This window comes from Zingiber officinale, chromosome 3B (assembly GCF_018446385.1).
Source record: "Zingiber officinale cultivar Zhangliang chromosome 3B, Zo_v1.1, whole genome shotgun sequence".
Taxonomy (NCBI): Eukaryota; Viridiplantae; Streptophyta; class Magnoliopsida; order Zingiberales; family Zingiberaceae; genus Zingiber; species Zingiber officinale.
In genome coordinates this window covers 18,678,927-18,690,363 of record NC_055991.1, presented here as the reverse complement: position 1 = coordinate 18,690,363, position 11,437 = coordinate 18,678,927, and the positions used below count along the sequence as shown (strand labels likewise).

At 44.7% G+C, this 11,437-nt stretch overlaps 1 protein-coding gene and 1 long non-coding RNA gene across 5 annotated transcripts; one reads left to right on the top strand and one right to left on the bottom strand.

The window, feature by feature from the left end:
* Nucleotides 1-1,144: 1,144 nt before the first annotated feature.
* Nucleotides 1,145-2,686, bottom strand: LOC122056043. Of its 2 annotated transcripts, XR_006132996.1 has the most exons (4): nt 2,556-2,686; nt 2,204-2,465; nt 1,730-1,963; nt 1,145-1,648 (listed from the first exon to the last, which is right to left on the bottom strand). It is a non-coding gene; the product is annotated as an uncharacterized LOC122056043 (long non-coding RNA). The 2 variants fall into 2 exon arrangements; XR_006132995.1 differs by having other exon boundaries at nt 1,145-1,963.
* LOC122056042 (putative leucine-rich repeat receptor-like serine/threonine-protein kinase At2g24130) lies at nt 2,647-6,266 on the top strand. Of its 3 annotated transcripts, none has more exons than XM_042617798.1 (3): nt 2,647-5,257; nt 5,340-5,763; nt 5,907-6,266. In XM_042617798.1, coding segments are annotated over exons 1-3 (3,036 nt in total). In that variant the 3' UTR covers nt 5,908-6,266. The 3 variants fall into 3 exon arrangements, with proteins under 3 accessions (XP_042473732.1, XP_042473731.1, XP_042473733.1); XM_042617799.1 differs by lacking the exon at nt 5,907-6,266 and having other exon boundaries at nt 2,832-2,959; nt 3,082-5,257; nt 5,340-5,877; XM_042617797.1 differs by lacking the exon at nt 5,907-6,266 and having other exon boundaries at nt 5,340-5,877.
* Nucleotides 6,267-11,437: the final 5,171 nt, after the last annotated feature.

Here is an 11,437-nt window from a genome sequence, read left to right as displayed (position 1 = left end):
TTTTGTATTACTTGAAGGGAGCACCTGGATGGGGTATCGTATATAAAAATCATAAGCACAATCATATCAAATATTTTTTCAGATGCAGATTGGGCATGTTCCAAGATGGATAGATCTATTTAAGGTTATTGTATCTTTGTTGAAGGAAATTTAATCTCATGGAAGAGTAAGAAGCAAAATATTATGTCACGATCCAATGCAGGGTCAAAATATAGGACTATGGCATAATTTATGTATGAGAAAATATGGATATATCAACTATTGACTGAAGTAAGATTTAAAATTTTAATACCAGTAAAACTATGGTGTGATAACCAAGCTGCTTTTCATATTGCATCGAATCTTGTGTTTCATAAGCGAACTAAGCACATTAAAATTAATTGTCATTTTGTTCATGAGAAAATTCAATAAAACATGATTTCTACAGGATATGTAAAGACTGAAGAATAATTTGGAGGACATCTTCACAAAAGCTTTAAATGGGGAGGTTTAAGTCGATTATATTTGTAACAAGTTGGGTTTGATTAATATGTACACTCCAATTTGAGGAGTATTATATATAAATTAATTACCATATTATCTGTATATATTAGTTAATATATCAATAATTAAGTAAATTGTCAATTAATTTAATTATATCTAATTATAGTTTCTAAGATAGATTAGTTTGTATATAAATATAGTTCACTTTTCAATGAAATTTATGAATTCTTTTTGAGATATCTCAAGTAACAAGTCATATTTATCATTCACAAGATGCAATTATTGGCAGGTAAATTTTTGACGGGCAGAGCTAAATATGACATTCCATCTGCATCATCCACACTAACCATCTAACCGCCTCCAGGTCGTTCTTGTGGAGTATATATTATTCTATCAGGTTGATCCCTCTACTTCTTCTTTCTTGTACCACATTACTACCATTTCAGCAATTCGATATGCCTTTATCAAGGTATTGTAACTATACAAACCAGGCTCAAGTCCATGATTCTTCAATCATAGAACCTGTTATATGAAGATTTTGATTAAATCCAGAATCAAAGATCTGCATGTAGATCTCGACTGCATTCTCGTAATAACCAGACTCCTTGCAAGAAAATATCAAAAATGATACAAGTTTTCTTCAAAATTATAATCTTTCCATCCTTTTCCCCTTTAAACTCTTAAATCTTCATCAATCAATCAACTTCTCGCAGGCTATAGCTAAAAAATCAAACATGATGTAGCATCCAACAATATATTTTTGAATGAGTCTAAGGTTAGCACATGAGGTGTGCCAGAATGAGGTCTGAGGTTCGAATTTCGGCAAAGCCGAGGTAAATACCTCCCTTATGTGCTAATCACTATTCCAAAGACTAGTAGTCGCTCGTGATTTACCTCCTCCGTGTTGATCTTGAGACGGATTGACGGGAACGAGCGTATTCGCCTTTTGCACAATTATAGGAAGAACAGGACTTGAAACTTTCTGCATTCTCCAAAAAGGTTCCAGCACTTTTGAAACCGGGTTCGCGAGGTTTAAACTCCCTCATTTCTCCATTCGAATGCTACGTTCGAGTGAGAAATCACTTGCATCTTCAAAATAAGAAACCGAACTAGTCTTCTCCTGATCACCTACATGGCTACATCCAGTCGGCTCCAACGACGACACCTGAAGCCAAGGCCAGATTTTGATGAGTCGCAACAAAGCAAAGCAACCGTACACAAGTTTTAGGGTTCCCCAATTGATTACGTTGCTTCGGCTCATAGATCTCCCAACCAGCAACAATCTTCAAGGAATTTATGCAATTGTCTAGCGAAACTACACCCTGAAACCATACCAAGGACAAGAATTCATTTTGTTGGCCGTCCGATCGTGACATGGGTTGGATGGCCACCACGTGTCCCGTATAAACGGAGTGTGTATTCGTAGAATCTGGGCCGCATATAAACACTGATCCGAGTTGGCCATTGTGATCCGATTAATCTATAAAATTTTAAAAATGATAAATCAGACTTTTTCATTTTAATAAATCGAAATGCTACTAACTTCGGAGGATAAAATAGAGAAAAAAAAAAATGATGCACGTTTTGCACATCAACTTAGAAGTTAGAACAACCTTTTCCTTATACCATTTCAGATATAAAAACTGAAGAGCATTCTGTAATCTCAAAACCACACAAAAGAAAAAGAAAAAGAAAGGGATGAAAGAGATGGAGCACTCACTGACAAGAATTGCCTAACGCATTATCTTCCTCTCGATCCACAGGCCACCAAAGAAGAGCACCAAGAAGAGGCCACTAGCTAGGAAGAACTGGTCAGCATGAATGTGCCATCACCTATCCTCACTCTCTATCATCTTTGCGTCTACACCTTTCATCACCATGATGATGGATAATTAAACATGGAAGCTTCCTTGTCCAACCTCATGTTTTACAGTATTGTGGGAGACAATCCTCGAACAGCCAAATGTAGTGGAAGTATGCATCTGCATTGTAATCAATAGGATTAGGAAGAACTGTTCTTTTCATGATTTTAATGGAATCATTTTTCAGATACTATACACTAGTTGACTTACCACTATAGATTGCAATCATAGTGACTTGGACATCCATTAACCAGCACCCTTCATCCTCCTCCACCTGTGTCACTGTTGATCAGTGTGCTACATGGCATCATTGCTTAAGAAGATTGCAGGGAGTAACCGCCCTAGTAATAACATAAACTTGCCCCCAATGAATTGCCACACTGTTGTCTTGGCCAAAGTTGTTATCCTCCTCTTCATTTCATCGGTCCGTCCCTCGCATCAGAGCGGCACAATTTGGACAGACCAATCTGCTCTACTGGAGCTCAAGAAGGGGATCGTCTCTGATCCTGGAAATTCGCTGCGCGATTGGAGTCAGCAGAACCATGTCTGCGAGTGGTATGGCATCAATTGTAGCACAAGTACTCCTCAGAGGGTGGAGAGAGTTAATCTTAAAGGTAACTCCTTGGTAGGAACCATCTCCCCCTTCTTGTCCAATCTTTCGAATCTCATTCTGCTCGAATTGTCTGATAATTCCCTCGGAGGATCGGTTCCTGTGGAACTTGGATTCTTGTCTCAGCTGAGGGTGCTTGCTCTGAAGCAAAATGGCCTGCGAGGAAACGTCCCCGAGAGCTTTGGAATGCTTGCAAAACTCGAATTCATTGATCTCAGTGACAATGAGCTCCATGGCCGTCTTCCTGTCATTCTCTTGTACAATTGCACAAAGTTGCGGTATGTGGACCTTTCGACGAACTTGTTCACCGGCCACATTCCCTCACAGCTCGGGTACCATCTTCCCCTGCTGACTAACCTTCTTTTGTATTCGAACCAACTCATCGGCGGCATCCCTGAATCTCTCACAAATACAAGATTACTGGAGGAGATTGATATTGAGAACAACTCCTTCAGTGGGGTGTTGCCATCAAAGATCTTGATGCAGATGTCTTCTTTGAGGAGACTCCACCTCTCCTACAACAACTTCTCCGGGGACGACCGCAACTCCAATCTTGTCCCCTTCTTTGATGCCATCTCAAACTTGACTCACCTGGAGGAGCTTGAACTGGCAAGTAACCTTCTGGGAGGTGAACTGCCTGCGAGTATCGGTCTTCTAGGTGTCAATCTCTCTGAGATCGATCTCGGGTACAATCTAATTCAAGGGACAATCCCTCCAAACTTATCAAAGCTTGTTAACTTGAAATGGCTAGATCTGTCGAACAATCTTTTGCATGGTTCGATCCCATCAGAACTACTGCTGCTGCCTAATCTGCTGAGAGTCTGGCTGTCCGACAACTCCTTTTCTGGAGAAATCCCTTCTCCACCCGCTCGATGTCAGATTGGCCTCCTCGACTTATCAAAGAACAATCTCTCAGGCCCAATTCCATCAGCTTTTGGAAATCTAACTCAACTGCGGCAGCTCAAACTAAGTGAAAACCAGCTCAATGGAACGATACCTCTGAGCCTAGGAAGCACAAAGTTGGAGCTCTTGGACCTGTCCTACAACAGGCTAACAGGAGCTATACCAGCTGAAGTTGCGAGCTTGAACTCCCTGCTCTTATACTTCAATCTGTCACACAACTTGTTAGAGGGGCAGCTGCCCACAGAGCTGGGACAGATGAACAAGGTTGGTGAAATCGATCTGTCAACGAACAAATTCAGTGGTGAGATTCCTGAAAGCTTGGGAGGCTGTGTAGTAGTTGAGCTGCTGAACTTGTCACACAACAATTTACAAGGACAAATTCCTCAGTCAATTGGAAATCTGTTAAGCATCAAAACACTGGACTTGTCTTTTAACCATCTCTCAGGACCAATTACGTACTCTCTTCAGCACTGCTCCAGCCTCACGATACTGGACCTCTCCTTCAACAACTTCTCCGGAGCCCTGCCGGAAGGCGGAATCTTCAACTTGTTGACGTCCGATCGGATAAAAGGGAACCATTTCTGTGCCGTGCTGCCTGGACATGGAATTCCCAGTTGCCATAGCAAGAGGACGAGCTTGATGCATTCTCGCAGGGGGCTGATATTGCTCGTCGGTATTGTGAGTGTATCAGCTTTCTTGGCTACAGTCATATGCGGAACAGTTTACATGATCATGAGAAAAAGGAGCAGCAAAAGACACAAAGGAGATGATGCGAGCAAGAATCTTTCCATGAGTATTACCTCGGGCTTCCCGAGAATCACTTACAGAGAGCTCGTGGAGGCGACAGAGGGGTTCGAGAAGAGCAGATTGGTAGGATCCGGCAGCTTCGGAAAAGTCTACAGAGGAGTGCTTGGCGACGGCACGGCGGTGGCGATCAAAGTCCTACAGCTGCAATCCGGCAACTCCACTAGGAGCTTCAAGAGGGAATGCGAGGTCCTGAAGAACATCCGGCACAGGAACCTGATGAGGATCATCACGGCGTGTAGCCTCCCGGATTTCAAGGCCTTGGTGCTCCCGTTCATGGCGAACGGGAGCCTGGAGAGCCATCTCTACCCGAAGGGGGAGCCGAGCTCGCGGCTGAGCTTGGCGGAGCGGGTCAACATCTGCAGCGACGTCGCCGAGGGACTGGCCTATCTGCATCACCATTCGCCGGCCATGGTCGTGCATTGTGATCTCAAGCCCAGTAATATTCTCCTCAACGACGACATGACCGCGTTGGTGTCAGACTTTGGGATCGCGAAGCTGGTGATGACGGTGGAAGGGAGCGCGGAGACGGCAGCGGCGACGGCCAACTCAACCGCCAACATTCTCTGTGGATCGATTGGATACGTCGCTCCAGGTGCGATCGAAAACCCTAATGGATTAAAGAAATTTTGCCCCTTTTTGAAAATTCGAAGCATAAATTTCATTGCGTTTGCCAGAGTATGGCTATGGTAGAAGCGCATCGACCAAGGGCGACGTCTACAGCTTCGGGATTCTCGTGCTAGAGATGGTGACCGGAAAGAGGCCCACCGACGACATGTTCGGTGAAGGAGTGAGCTTGCAGAGGTGGGTGAGGAAGGAATACCGTAGAAAGATGGAGACGGTGGTGGATGCGCCGTTGACGAGGGAGGTGAGCGATCAGAGCCTGGAGGTGAGGAAGATGTGGGAGACCGCGCTCGTGGAGCTGCTCGAGCTAGGGCTAGTCTGCGCCCTCGAGAACCCGGATAATCGGCCGGCAATGCTCGGCGCGGCCGACGATTTGGATCGTCTCAAGAAGTATCTCGCCGGCGACGCCACCGCGACGTTCACATCCAGCATCGGGCTGTCGTCCGCCAGCGTCGGAGCCTCGTCGTCGGATTACTGGTAAGCAACGGGCGTGCGCTTTAAGATTCGTGTTGATGGATCGTACCCACGTCCGAAGGTTCCAAGCGGTTGGAAAAAATAAAAATAAAGCGCTTCGAAAAATATATTTAATTACTTACAACAGACAACCGAAATGTTTGCAGACCGCTCCCTGCATGTTTCAAAATGGACAAAACACCCTTGCACGAAAAATATGGGCTTAAAGTTCACAGTATGCTGCTCCAGTTATCGATACCTACTAAACAACACAGGCAGGCAAAAGGACTCGTGAAGGGTTACATCATAGGCATAGCGAATGAAGAGCAATTAGAGAATGGACTAGGACGTACATAAACAAGCCAAGAAAAGGGTACGAAGAAATGCAGCAAGTGACGTGACCTTGAACGATATAATAATACCTGATAAGATGCGTCTTTAGCACCAGTTTTCCCGCTTCACTGCAATTGTTGCTGCTCGCGAGTAATGTCTTATTCCTTTTAATATCAGCAAACTGAAAATGCATACGATCTGTTTCAGCGATTGCTCAAGGGAGAATTAGCTTCGGTTCGGAACAATTAAAGTTTTTTTTCTGATGTTTGCAAAAGAAAAACGTATAAAAATAGTTCAATAATCAACGCATCAATAATCGGCACAACAAAGGGCAAGTTTAATTTCTGATGTGAATATTAACTGCTGTTTAAGATTAGCACATAAATGGATCATCTATGAACTGGTTGCTCTTATAATAGAACTAAAACTTGTGAGCAATACAAGGTTTAAATGAAGGTTGGAGAACTTAGGATAAGAGTTTTTCTCCAGGGTCAAGTGTTCTTAAGATGGTTGGCGCTCTTGAAGTCAGAATTAGCAGACTTTACTTTCATAACAATGACAGAAAAATTTGGATTCATGAGTTCTCTTTGATTGAACTATAAAATCCTCTTCGGATAACACGTGTTTCGTAGGATATTTGATATGAATACATGGTGTCGCTCACTCAATGAGAATAGAGACATAAGCATTGACCTAAGTTTTGCTTGATAATAGTCTTAAGTAAATTCGGGTTGTTGGTTTAGAATTTACTTGATGGCAAAGATCAAGCAATCGAAAACTGCTAAATAACATCCTGTCGAAATCAATCGTTATATAAGATTCTTCTGTTGTGTGATACATAACAAAAGTGGCACAATCAATGATTGATATATACTCCCTTTTGTTCAAATAGGAAAAATGAGAACTAGATCCGTAGTTACACTGCAAAGCAGATCAACCCAACGAAGATGATGCCAATTGTCCTATAAAGCTTTATGAAATCAAGTAAGAGATTTACTTCCCACTTTGATGGAACTTCTGAACTTATATCTTAGAGTTGTTCAAGACTCTTGAAGTTATATATTCCAATCGCCCATACATTATAGGGACTAATTGTTCAATAAATATAGCATCAGCTACCATATAAAATAGATCAGCGCTTTGATGGAACTACTACATGAAACTTACTATATGAAACTAGTAAAATAGTGATGAATTATTAGCGACGAAATTATAGTTCGTAGCTAAATATCACTATTTGCGAGGAAATATCAGATTGTCGCAAATAATAATATTTAAAACTAGTTTTTCCAAAAAAAATCAAACTAGGAGGACCCCATTTTTAAGAGAGATTAGCAGCAAAATATCCTAATTCACTGCTAAAGTTAGATATTAGCAACGAAATTAGTATATTATGTCGCTAATTGGTATGTTGGTGACTTAAATTAAAATCCTACCTTTCCTCGACTCCACCACACTCTTCCTCTCCTTCGCTTTTTCTTTTACGCCACAATGACTCCGACAAATCTTCCTTCTCAAACTCTCTGCTCCGATGATTGTTCTTTCTTCTGCTCCAACCCATAGCGTAGCTTTCCTATTTCGACCCTCCTCCAAATCTTTTCTCCAAGCTTTTCATTTATTATTTTTAATATTTTTAATCAGTTATTTTGATATTTAGATGATGATTTTAGGATTATTTAGATGCTCAGATAATAACTTTTTTGACGGTTTAAATTCAACGGTCAAATTTCAACCTAAGTTTCTACGACCTAGATCGGATGACTTCGGTCAACCGGCCCCCAGGCTTATAAGCCCGTGCGTGTCACCATCTTCGCACATTTCACCTTCATGCTCTTTGGTGTTGCCCGTTTTGTGCTTCGACGACCTTCCCCTACTGCTCCGGCGATCTCCCCCCAGCGGTGACTTTAAACGCGTGACTCCATCAACAGTCGAGCGACGACCTTAAACGCGTGTCTCCATCAACGGTCGAGCAGCGAACTTAAACTCTTATCTCTATCAACGGTCGAACGACGACCTTAAATGTGTGTCTCCATCAGCGGTCAAGCGGCGACCTTAAACGCACATCTCCATCAGCGGTCGACCGATGACTTAAAACCCGGGTCTTCATCAACAGTCGAGCGACGACTATAAACCCTTGAGTCAGAGACTCCCGTGCCGATCAGCAAGGTTTTGGGTTATATTAGAGTCACGGGCTCTAGAAGTCGAGTGAGCTTCCCTAGTCTTCAGAATATATTGACCGTTCAACACTATTCTTCAAAATACTCCCAGAGCCCGGGCGGGAGATCGCGGAATCATGAACTCTGAATACGAGAGGGATCGATCGGCTGATAGACTAATCATGGACAAGGCCGTGAGCTCTTGCAATACTCAAAAGGAGTTGAAAAACATACAAGGATGCAAAGCTTGTCCGAACGGACGAGCATGCATTTAAACTTCAAAAATTTTACATCTTACAATAACGCTTGGCCTCACTCAAGATAATCCAAGACATCATCAGGCAACGCAGCAGTGAGCTTATCCCGACTAATGATGCTGCTTATCAGAGCTGCCGACAGATGACCTCCCTTACGGAGTTGGTTGAATGTCCCATCGATGGCCAGGTTGAATAGGCGCAGAGCACGATCGGCGACCTCGTTAAAAACATCTGAGCGGAGGTAATTTTTCTTCATGGCCTCAAAATGACTCTGCTCAACATCTTGGTAGGTCTTCAAGGCCGCTCGACAGGCCTCCAACTCATCCTTGGTGGTGGCCAGCACAGTATCCTTGGAGGCAAGTTGGCCGCGAAAGGTCGTTTCTTCGACCAACCGGCTGTGTCGCTCGACAAACAGGAAGTCCTCAGCTTCCTTAAGTTTTTGGGCGAGGGTCAAGCCTCCTTATTCTTCTCCTCGAGGTTTGTGATGACCCGGTTCTTCCGCGCGTTGGCCGACTCGATTTTATTGTCAAAAGTGGTGACATGTTTATTGAGCCGCTCTAGCATCGTGGCCTGCCCGACACTATTGGCCCGTTCAACCTCAAGCAGTTTGTTGCTCTTCTCGAGAGCGGCCCGCAGCTTGGCCACCTCGGCATCTGTTTATTCCTGAGTGATGGAGGATTGGTCGCTCGACGCCTTCAATTGCTTTACTTCCTCCTCCAAAAACGCAAGCCTTTGGAACATGGTCAGGTTCTCCACCCAGTACTGCGAACAGCAAGCAAATATAAGCGCTGATCGGGAGTGAATTAAACAAATATAAGGTAAAACTTACCCCAGGGGATATCTAGGTGTGGCTATACGTGAGTGCCCCCAGAGGCATCGCCATCGCACGGTCCTAGGTATTCTCCCATATCTTGACGAGCGACCCTTATATGATGATCTGGTGGTCCGAAGCTCGGGATTCGGCGTTGGATTTGCGCCACTCCTTGGTCGACAAATGTAAAATCGTCGTAATGTGGCGCTGACCGCTCGGGGCTGACTGTGCAGAAGCCGCCCACCCGGACGACAGTGATGAAGAAGCCGGTCGAATGCCCGACTTCTTGGTCTTTGATTTTGGCGGTAGGAAAGCCACCGATGGCGCGCAGACCATCCCCTGAGGCAGACCAGAGTCATGGTTTGGGTTGTGCCTACAGCTGGTTGCAAGAAGCTCAAGGAATCATGCCCCAAAGTATGTGAGTTTTAGCATTTTATACTTTTGTCTGATGGTTGAGCTATACTAAATGATTTCCTGATGTTGAGCATTTTATGACGTTAATTGTTAATGATATGAGGATATGTACACATTCATTTTATCTGAGCATGCTGTGACTAAGTAGTGATTGTGGTGTATCCCTAGATGCCTCCTAGATGCCAGATTACACCGCCCCCACCATCGCTGTTGAACGCCAGCAAGCAGGTGTTAGCTGGCCTGACTCATTTACTACATCAGAATGTCGACACCTCTCAGGTGGCGAGGACTGACATGTCGTATGAGAAATTTCGTAAGATGAGACCCCTGGAGTTCACAGGTTTCACCGATCCATTCGTTGCTGATGGATGGGTCAGATCCTTGGAAACGATTTGAGGACTCGGGGGCAATGGCCACTTGGACAGAAGCGAGGGTCGACGTCTCCACCCGTTCGGCGGAACAAACCCCCGAAGTAGCTGAACGAGAGGAAGGCTCCGCCCGACGCCTCTTGTGCCTAGCCAGTGGCTCATTTGAGGAAGTTGAGCTCAAGTCCTCAACTGGAATGAGCGGGCACCGTTCAGAAGGTTGGGAGCCACTGGTCGCTCCAACACTTGCCCAAGTGGGAGCTGTCGCACTCTCATCCTGCGGCTCCTCTTGCGAGCCGACCGGCTATAAGCCGCAGCTCCCCAGTTCTTCGACAGCGGTCGTATTGATCACGACATCTGCAAGCTTCACCTTGCCGGCTAGACACGCGCGTAGCATGACTTCGACTGCAAAAGAGGAAGAGAAATCAGTTATAATCAAAAGAAGCATTAAAAGAAGTGACATACCTTGACTAGTCGGCAGCCCGGTGCGGATCAGACTCAAGCCGAAGATATACAAGATACCCTCCAGCAGCAGCTTGTGGATGACGTATTTCTGTCCAGTCAACATTATGACTGTGTTGAGGCAGTCTGATTGGCTCCTATACTTTTTCAGGGGAGGATAAGGCGCTACGTTGAGCTGCCAATGTGTGGGGAAATCTGGCCGGTCGGGAAAACGCATGAAAAGGAAGTACTCCTTCCAGTGTTGGTTGGAAGTCCGCATTTTATCAAAGAAAACCAAGCCCACTCGGACTTAGAAAAGAAAGGTCCCCGGCTCGGACGACTTGGGATAATAAAAGTAATAGAAGAGCCAGGGAGTGAGCGGAATGTTGTGCAGGCGAAAGAGAACAACCACCTCACATAGTAGCCGAAAAGAGTTTGGCACCAGCTGATGGAGGGAGACTCGAAAATATACACACGGAAGAGAAGGGGTGGATGGGAAACCGCAGACCGACGGTAAAATGGTCTCGAAAGAAGGTGATACAGTCAGACGACGGAGAATTTAGCCGATCGGAAGGAGAAGGATGACTTTATACTCGGGAGGCGGTTCGAAAGCGACTTTCAAACTCTCAACATCGCCGGCGTCAAACCGGGACTTGGTAGAGGTGTACCAGGGCAGGATGTCGGCAAGAGGCTGCGAAGAACTTGCCATTATAAAACAAAAGTGGAGATTTGAAGAAAACCTACTGACAGAGCTATCACCAGAACACAGATGTTGAAAAACTCGAGAACGGGGAAGAACAACGCTGAAAGACAAAAAAACTCGGAGGTCAGTTCGATAGGGAGGAAGCTTACAAGCAAAAGGTCGACGAAGAAAGTCTACTAGGGGGAGATCACCGGAGAAGAGTAGGGGAAGGTCACCGG

Bases quoted from the DNA above. Each gene is read 5' to 3' on its own strand.
- LOC122056042 (XM_042617797.1), top strand. From the start codon at position 2,647: ATGGCATCATTGCTTAAGAAGATTGCAGGGAGTAACCGCCCTAGTAAT. The intron at 5,258-5,339 runs GTGCGATCGAAA...TGCGTTTGCCAG, and splicing joins GATTGGATACGTCGCTCCAG to AGTATGGCTATGGTAGAAGC.